The sequence below is a fragment of the Eptatretus burgeri genome, chromosome 13 (genome assembly GCF_056783735.1).
Source record: "Eptatretus burgeri isolate ZD-2024b chromosome 13, Ebu_testis_v1, whole genome shotgun sequence".
NCBI lineage: Eukaryota > Metazoa > Chordata > Myxini > Myxiniformes > Myxinidae > Eptatretus > Eptatretus burgeri.
In genome coordinates, this window is record NC_140973.1 from 21,870,421 (window position 1) to 21,880,485 (window position 10,065).

At 44.6% G+C, this 10,065-nt stretch overlaps 1 protein-coding gene across 1 annotated transcript; it reads left to right on the forward strand.

Moving 5' to 3' along the window:
• The first annotated feature begins 1,147 nt into the window (after window positions 1-1,147).
• Window positions 1,148-9,149, forward strand: LOC147014043 (mesencephalic astrocyte-derived neurotrophic factor-like). The gene is made up of 4 exons (XM_085851630.1): window positions 1,148-1,367; window positions 5,464-5,591; window positions 5,719-5,860; window positions 8,691-9,149. Exons 1-4 carry the CDS (start codon window positions 1,214-1,216, stop codon window positions 8,867-8,869), a joined length of 603 nt encoding a protein of 200 aa, XP_085707756.1. The 5' UTR covers window positions 1,148-1,213; the 3' UTR covers window positions 8,870-9,149.
• Window positions 9,150-10,065: the final 916 nt, after the last annotated feature.

Genomic DNA, 10,065 nt, shown 5'->3' on the forward strand with positions numbered 1-10,065 from the left:
ACTCATTGGTTCCTCTTTTTTTCCCACCTGTGGGATCAACTTCCACATTCTCTTCAATCCCATTCTTCCCTCCAGAATCTTCAACACAGATGTTCACCACCATCTCAGATCATCCCCAATCCAAAACCATGATCTTTTCTTCCCCCATTAACCCACACCCCAATCCCTCCCCCTTCCAAGTTTCCAGTTTTCCCTCCCGATAGTTTTCTTCTGTCCATCTAATGCATCCTCTCCTGCCCCCCCGTTCCTCTCCTGCCCCCCATTCCTCTCCTGCCTCCCCGTTCCTCTACTGCCCCCCGTTCCTCTCCTGTCCCCCCGTCCCTCTCCTGCCCCCCTGTTCCTCTCCTGCCCCCCAATGTTCCTCTCCTGCCCCCCAATGTTTGTCTGTGAAAACAAGTGTCCTGTAAGTTGTAACTGGAGCGCACACCTTCAAACATGTATCAACGCCAACAGAAAACAAGCCGAAGAGGGGCGAGGAGGAGGATGAGCTAGGAGGAGGAGGAGGGGCGAGGAGGAGCGAGGAGGAGGAGGATGAGCGAGGAGGAGGAGGAGGAGGGGCGAGGAGGAGCGAGGAGGAGGAGGATGAGCGAGGAGGAGGAGGAGGAGGAGCGAGGAGGAGGAGGAGGAGGAGCGAGGAGGAGGAGGCGCTTATAAATAGTTTCTTTTTGTTCAAATTTTTTGTTCTTCTTCTTCCAGTAGGTTTGTTTTGCATCGTTTCTAAGTTACCATGGTAACGTGAGCAGGATGGATGAAAATCGCGCCGGTTGAGGTCCCTTCGTCTTGCTGTTTATCGTTAACGTCAAATACTCCGGATCTCTTTTTTTATAAACTCACCAACAGATGCTTTTTCCTGCAATATTTGTCGACTTATCATCGCATTTGAAACCTTAGTGTATTTTCCTTTCACAATCATTATGATTATCGAAAAGTACAACGATTGTGCATTTATAAAAAAATTAACATTTATATTTTAACTTGGACGATACTCGAGTCCCTCCTTTGTGGCACTCGATTTGACTTCATGTAATCAGAATGATGGAGCGCAGTACACGTAACATGGAGAAAAGAAAACGTGATGAAAGCAATTTCGGCGATGTCGTCATGACGTCGCGGACGCACGTCTTCTCTCGTGGCCAATCAGAATACGCCAGCTGTCGCCAGTGAGGTTTAGAGGGGCGGGGTTTGCCCGTGAGTTCGCGCGTTGCTTCCAGTTATGTGGAAGCATCTCCCGCGAGCGAATTGCGGCCTCGGTGAGCCTGGTGCGATGTTCTACCACAGAGACCTCCTTCAGCTGACGATTCTTCTTCTTTTGTCCCTCTTCCCATTCACGTCGTTGTCACGTGGTCTTCGGGATGGTGATTGTGAGGGTAGGGAACTTGTTTTTTTTTTTTTCATTCTTGTATTTGGAAGTGTCGATGCAGTTGTCATATTCACAGCGGATTTCATTACTCAATTGGGGGGTCGTACACAAAATGTACGTACGTGACAACTTTTCTGACATCCGCCAGGCCTTGTGACGGTCGATGATGCTTCGTATGACTCCTCCCTTAAAGTTAAACATATGTGACTCCAACACCACGACCCCCCACAATAACCTTTTATCTATTCCGAATGAAAGCCATTTTCGATTGCAGCTATGGCGAACAAAATATGTATAAAGTACAGTTCATACTCAGATATTCTCCCAGAATGATCCTCGATCTTTCAAAGTGTAAATGGGGATTCCATAACGGACACTATTGCGTAATGGCATCACGTGACTGTGCCCCCCCCCTCCGGAACACTGATGCTCTGGACAAGAAATACCCACCCCACCCCCCCAAAGCGTCACGTACTTTGTGTACGTACTTTGTGTATGACCCCAGAGCAATAAAATTGCGTCCTTGCTCCGACGAAGTGTTAACACTACAAACGAAACGTTCCAAGGCACCAGAACACCTCTCAAAACTTTCATCCTTTTTACTAAGTTTTGTTCCACATAATAAAAAATAAGACCACCTGTCCTGAAGCTCACCTGGATCAGGAGTGACAGTACTTCAACCCTCCCCCCCTCCCCCCACAGACTCCCTTAGACCCTGATTTATTAATTTATTTATTTTAATATGCTGTGAACAAAATTTGGTACATGACGGGTGATGAAGGCTGTGGTCAAGTTTCATTGAAATTGTGTGTGTGTAGTTTCAGAGAAGAGAGCAAACCTATTTTGGGGGCTCAAATTCCCTGCAGGACCCACTAGACGCTAACTTTTTAGATCATCTCAGTGGAGATGACCTAATAACCCCAGTCTCTCTGTCTGTCCGTCCGTCCACAATCAAACCGAGTGGAGACAAATAACCAACAGTGGAATGGATAGAGGTCGATGAGACGTGCACAACGATATAACTTTCAAGGTCGTCCAAGGTCGAGGTCAACGTCACGAGGCTGTCAAAGTTGCGAAAATCGTCGATTTCAAATCGTATCTCCTCCCTCATTTATCAAGAGAGATCAAATGTTATTAGTGATTCAGATACTACGGATTATTATCTAGAACAATACGAGCCATTTTTTTGAAATTTGCTCTCGTTCCGATTTTATAGCCCTTCAAACTTCGTTCTGATTCCCCGTATGGGCCGTTCATAAAGTACGTATTAAAAAATTAAGAACCGGAACTCTCTGAGACAAATATTACATTTGAAGCTTTTGTCAGATTTAACTAAAACAATGGAACACAAGTTTATATGCACACTTACTTTCATTTATGACATTAACATTGTTTTGAATGTCAATTTGTACTTTTATTTTCAAAATTGACGTGCTGTGATATTAAAAGAAAAAGGTAAATTACACTGCTAGGGACTGCATCCTCATGGCTTACAAACATCGGTTCATAAGGAACTGCTGGCTTTGCAAGCGATTAGCGATGTATGAGGGGGGTGGGTGTGTGGTCGCTCGCCTGCATACAGAGGGGGGTGGGTGGGTGGTTGCTTGCCTGCATACAGAGGGGGGTGGGTGGTGGTCGCTTGCCTGCATACAGAGGGGGTGGGTGGGTGGTCACTTGCCTGCATACAGAGGGGGTGGGTGGGTGGTTGCTTGCCTGCATACAGAGGGGGTGGGTGGGTGGTCGCTTGCCTGCATACAGAGGGGGTGGGTGGTGGTCGCTTGCCTGCATACAGAGGGGGTGGGTGGGTGGGTGGTCGCTTGCCTGCATACAGAGGGGGTGGGTGGGTGGTCGCTTGCCTGCATACAGAGGGGGTGGGTGGGTGGTCGCTCGCCTGCATACAGAGGGGGTGGGTGGGTGGTCGCTTGCCTGCATACAGAGGGGGTGGGTGGGTGGTCGCTCGCCTGCATACAGAGGGGGTGGGTGGGTGGTCGCTTGCCTGCATACAGAGGGGGTGGGTGGGTGGTCGCTTGCCTGCATACAGAGGGGGTGGGTGGGTGGTCGCTTGCCTGCATACAGAGGGGGTGGGTGGGTGGTCGCTTGCCTGCATACAGAGGGGGTGGGTGGGTGGTTGCTTGCCTGCATACAGAGGGGGTGGGTGGTCGCTTGCCTGCATACAGAGGGGGTGGGTGGTCGCTTGCCTGCATACAGAGGGGGGTGGGTGGGTGGGTGGTCGCTTGCCTGCATACAGAGGTGGGTGGGTGGTCGCTTGCCTGCATACAGAGGGGGTGGGTGGGTGGTCGCTTGCCTGCATATAGAGGGGGGTGGGTGGGTGGTCGCTTGCCTGCATACAGAGGGGGGGGTGGGTGGTTTTGAAACCCGGAAGTAGAGCGTACGTACTTTAATATGGAATAGGCAAAGCCTAGAAGCTAACGTAGAATTCTTCTCGCATTCACTTCTTAAATATATCGAATTAAACCGTCTTTTTGCTATGAAAAAATAAATATTACCTTAACATTACCTTCACAACGACGACTACACCGCCAAGAACAGGATCTCATCTGAAAAAAAAAATAATCCTCAACATTACCTTCACAACGACAACTACACCACCTAGAACAGGATCTCATCTGAAAAAATAAATACAAGAAGTGAACGTAGTATTCTTCTGACTTTACCTACAACTTGTTCACAACTGTATATGCAATTTCCGGTTACTTCGGCCTGGATTCGGGATCAGCGATCAAATAACGTAAATCACGATTAAAAATTATTTTTTGATGATGCGGGAGATATCTTTATTAAAATCAGTGGAGGAAATATACACCATGTCTGATATTATTTGGGTCTTTCATGTCTCCTACGATGACTTTATCTCCCAGCATGCATCATTCCCCATGACAAAAACCAGAAACAAAAATAAAGCAGAAGCAAAAGGGTCATAGCCAACGACACGGATTCACAATTGGCAGGGTATTGTGTTGTTTTTGTTGTTTCCTATTCTCTCATGTGCATGCGTTAAGTAATATTCACAAGATAGAAATAAAACCCAATCGTGTTTATACACCGTACAGCCTTTAGAAACAACCGGAAGCAAAAGGTCATAGCTAACGACACGGATTCCAAATAGCCAGGGGTATTGTGTTGTTGTTGTTGTTGTTGTTGTTGTTGTTGTTGTTGTTGTTTCCTATTCTCTCATGTGCATGCGTTAAGTAATATTCACAAGATAGAAATAAAACCCAATCGTGTTTATACACCGTACAGCCTTTAGAAACAACCGGAAGCAAAAGGTCATAGCTAACGACACGGATTCCAAATAGCCAGGGTTATTGTGTTGTTGTTGTTGTTGTTTCCTATTCTCTCACATGCACGCGTTAAGTATGAAGCTCACTGCGTTCGCTATGAACTGCCCCTATTCCAGTCTGGCACAGAGTTACTTTTGACCTCTGGCAGAGATGACCGGCACTCCTGCTCGGGAGTATTTTTTTTTTTAATATGCTGTGAGCAAACTTTGGTACATCACGGGTGATGAAGGTTGTGGTCAGCTTTCATTGTGTGTGTGTGTGTGTGTGTGTGTGTGTGTGTGTGTGTGTGTGTGTGTGTGTGTGTGTGTGTGTGTGTGTGTGTGTGGTGTAGTTTCGGTGAAGAGAGCAAATACCGATTTGGGGTGGGGAGGGAGAGAGGGGGGTCAAAATCCCTTAAATGAGTGAAGATTTTGGTGCGATGAATACACCTTCGTTAGGCATCAGATATGAAGCTCGTGGCCAAGTTTCATCAAAAATCGTGTGTTTGGTTCAAGCGATAATTGCTGAAGTGTTTACGGACTCGCACTCACTCGCTCACCTTACAGACACTGCTTGATCGCATAAGCTCACCGGATTAATGTCCAGGTGAGCTAAAAAAAATTGATTTGAGCAGAAAAAAAAGTTTATTTTGTTTTAATAGCCATAAGAATCGTAAGTTACTCTGGTAATGGAATTTCAATTTGCTCTTGTTACATATCCTATAAAATGCCCCCTTTGGCCGCAGGTGGTGCTGTGATACGTGATGTTCATTCTGATATGGTCAGTTGCTTTGCGTTTTGAGACTCTACTTTCTGTGCTCAGTGTGTGTGACCTTCCTGGAGCGCTTGTACAACACTCTGCAAGAGTCTGGAGGGGAGATCAGCACGGAGGTGGTGGAGAAAGAGCTGTTGCGACGTTGTGCCGAGGCCACGGGCAAAGAGAACAGGCTGGTCGGTTTCCTCTATATAATTGTTTGTGTGATCCCCCTGCCAACCGCTTGTTTGGATCCTTTGTTTCCAATGAACATTGACGTTACCATGATTTTAAGTTGAAGAGGTGCTTCCTCTTTTGCCTTAGTGTTACTACATTGGTGCGACCCCGGATGCGGCGACACGCATCATAGGAGAGATTGTACGTCCTCTGAGTGTGCATGTTCCACCAAAGAAGGTCTGTGAGCGACTGCAGAGCCAAGACTCACAAATATGTGACCTCAAATATGGTGAGCTGGATGTCCATTGGTTTCATGAGTGGGATGTTATCTAAAGGCCCGGTCACACCTTGACGTTTTAGCCAACGTATGCCGATTTTTGAATTTTTTTTCTAAAACGCTGGCACACGTTGAATACGTTATGCGTAAGTTTTGATAACATTGAGAGCACGCTGAAAAACACTGCCATACGTCGTTGTACGTTGGCTTTAAACGTTGTACTTTTCGGTTGTCCTCAAATTTTTTCATGCTTGAAATTTCACGACGTATGCCGGCGTATGACTCGCACGTTCCGCTACGCTGGCCACAAGTTGTATGCACGGTCTGCGATCGTTGACAGACGTCAACACATGCTACTTGTAAGTTGATCATAAGTTGAGACACGCCGAGGTAATGTTTAGCGTACCCGAAACTTATTTCTAACCTATGATTAACGTGTTGTTGGCACGTTACGCGATCGTTGCCACACATCGACAGACGTTACTTTTAAGTTACTCATAGGCTGAAAGACGTCGGTATAATGGATCGTCCTTGCGTCAGCGTCCACGGCCACGGCCAGGACACTTATTTGCAGCATTCTTCAAACTTTTCTTCGGCATGACGAGGATGTTCACACTTCGATGTCTAGCTTGGCTATGATTCCAATTGTCCATCGGCAGCGTCTATTTAAAATAGTCGAGTTTGAGCGTTTTAACACGTTCAGAAGAAACGCTTCAAATTTCCAAAGGCGAGTGACAGCAATTTAAATCGTTCATTGTAAACAATGAAAATAGCTGAGTGGTACCGTTTAAAAGTCGTTGAGTGTAAAAAAAAAAAAAAAAAAATAAAATCCAATTGTTGAGCGCAAGCGTCTACTTTCAATAGTGGAGATGCAGCCATTTAAATCGTTGAGTTTATCATTTAAATCGTTAAACGCAAGGACGATCCATCATAACCCACACCCTCCCCCTCACACTCACCTACTACTGCCAACATGAACAAACTACTACTAATACTGATACTGATACTGATACTGCTGACATGGACATCGACTCAAAAAGGAACTCAAACACTGTTGGGTTCCCCTTTTATGAGCAGCATTTTATATACCAATTCCCAAAACCGCTGGGAACACGTCTTTATATGGCAGTTGTAAGCTAGAAACACGTTCGTTTTTTTTTTTTTGTCGACCGGAAGACGTCATTGGAATACGTCTACATACGTCGATGTGTGTTGGGACTACGTAAAGAATTGGTTCAAAGCACGTCAAACATAAGTTAGAAATAAGTTTCGCGTAAAAAAGACATTACCGCGACGTGTTTCGACTTATAAGTAGCCTTTGTGGACGTGTGTAAGCGTCCGCATATCGTGTGTAAAACTTATCCCCATCGCATGCGGAACGTGTGTCATACGCCGAGTACGTCGTAAAATTTTGAACATGTTTAAAATTTCTTGACGTACTCTACTTACTACGACGTATGATAGCGTACTTTAGCGTTCTACTCACTTATACCAAACTTACTCATACCGTATTTGACGTGCCCCCAACGTTTTAGACACATTTTTCTTAGGTCGGCATACGTTGGCAAGATCGCCAAGGTGTGACCGCGATGTTGTCACTTCCATTTCTACGGCAGTTATGATTCGAATCGTTGTGCGTCAGCCTTTTAATAGGCTACGTCACGACATCGTCGGCGATGCGTGCAACGCGCTATGCCTAAGTTAGACTATCGTTGGGCATCAGTTGTGTAGGCCGACAACAGGTTCAGCATTCGTTGGTATAAGTTATCTATAACACAACGAAACGTTCTGTGTCCATTACTAATATGTTATGCATACGACCAACTCGTTATGAATATGTCCGAATCTTAAAAAAAAACATCAAAAGTTCAACGTAAGCCAGCGTTTTACATACATTTTAATACGTTGCCATCGCTGGCTAAAACGTCAAGGTGTGACCGGGCCTTAAGAAGGAGATTATTACTATTACATCAGAAGGACGTTAAGACCATCGTCCCATCTTGCATCATTGGTAGACATTAAAGATCCCATGATGTTACATGAAGAGTGGGCAAGTTATTGCTGAGACCCTGAACAAATATGCCTGGTGTTGGCTTAATGGTTAGGGTGGCGGGCTTTGGATCCTAGGGTCCTGAGTTCAAATCCTGCTCAATCCCGCCCTGATTCGGACAAGGAGTTACATGCCATCTTCGATGAGAAAAGCGTTGACGAGGATTTCCTCGGGTTTAGCTAAAAAGCTTCATCAAACCCAAACGCTCCTTTTCAGGGCCACAAATCCACAAGAAACATGTATGATAACGGTATGAATCCCTTTTCTTCCTTTTTTCTAGGAACAAAAAAATCCCCTTTTTAATATTAATAAATAAGATGGAAAAATAAAAACTTCTTGTTATTCTCTCCTCTCTCTTCAACGTCTTCAAAATGAGAATAAGACTGTTGGATGAAATGAAGTCGACATGGGAGCAAGCATGTTGATACCTCCGTCACTTTGTTCTGTACAAAGTTAATGTACAAACGTATTTATATCCAGATCAGCAAATAAAATGATCAATGTATTCATTTATTTTGAGGGTGAAAAACATGGGTGTGGTTTATACACCAGAAAATACGGCAATGTAATTTATACAATGAAATGTTTTTTCCTGAAGCGCTCTTGTACTCGTACTTGACATAACATCTTGACATTGAAACTTTCAAATGCATCACGATCTTCAGTCTTTCTTTGTTGGAAATGCTATTCTATTGTTGTGTGAAAAGAGAGTTTGAAAGAAAAAATCCGAGTTGTTCTCAAACTTTTACAGTTGCTTGTAAAGATGCATTGACCCACCCACAACTTTGGCAGATAAGCAGATTGACCTGGCATCTGTGGACCTCAAGAAACTGCGTGTCCGTGAGCTGAAGAAGGTGCTGGAGACTTGGGGTGAGACGTGTCGTGGCTGTGCTGAGAAGTCTGACTTTGTTTCTCGCATCAACGAACTTTTGCCCAAATATGCTCCTCATGCTGTGAAGTCAGATCTTTAGTCAAATGGGACTTTTGAAATCCAATCCAGCTCAAAGCTTTGCACTCGGTTCAGCATTTTCATCAGCTTTTTTATTTTGTTTTTTTTTTTTTCTAATCATTTTGTCATTGACTGAGTTTTCAACCAAAAGTATTTTCATTAAGAATGTAAATTATTCAGTTTTTAATATTTAGATTGTTTAACTGGCATTGAAAGGAAGGAGCTAAGGGGCAGCAGAGAGAAGTCCAGTAACACGTATTGCCTTTTATTGAGTGGTTTCATAATATGTACTGCTTTTGATGAGGTAGTTAATTGCTTTGATATCATTGATGTATCCTCAAGCCACTGTACAACAAACTGCCTCTCACATTCACATACATTTATTCCTTGCAGTTTAAGCTGCATATTTTACAACATATGCCTGGAAATATAGAAGGTTCCCAAGGGCATCAGAGTTTTTGTTGACACTGTCATGTGCTATGAAGTAGTGCCACGGATCAACAAAACAGTTCGGAGAAGCATGCTTTGCGATGTGAGAAGGTAAAGAAAGAGGTAGGGATCTTTCTATGGTAGTGTGCCGGTCTGATCTGTGTGTCACAGCAGTTTTTCCACGTGACTGTGCAGGAGGGCTTACGCTTTATTAGCACCAAAGCACAAGCTAAACGAATTGCTCTTTATCCCCACTTCTTCTGTGATAAACACGAGCAAAGAGGTTCCAGGCTCTTACTCAAATATGAGAATCGGTCCAGTGGGAACAGCTATTGGGCATCATTAGCCAATTGGAGCCCCGATGAGTGTACCATTGGTGTAGTAATGCGATGGTGTGACTCACAGATGCACTGGTAATGACAGTCACTTTATCCCCCTCCCACCCCCGTTATTGAACAGTTGTAAGGATGTTCCATCCCAAACCCCGATCACTCAAATTTTTAAGCAAGTTTTGACAGAACGAATCCTCAATCTTCTGGCCCCTTGGAACTCCCAGTTTGCCCTAAGTGCTCCATGGTCTCATAGCACATCTGTCCATGTTCTTGGTTCATCCACTCTTGATATGGCTCTCCATAGTCCCCACAGCAAACTGTCAATCAGCTCTACTTTTTCAAATGACTACCACCATGTTCGATGTGCTTAGGGTTACGACCTATGTGCCATTTACAGACTTGATTGATGATGATGTCGCCAAGCACTTGCTGATGAAATGATCATAACAAACTCGAA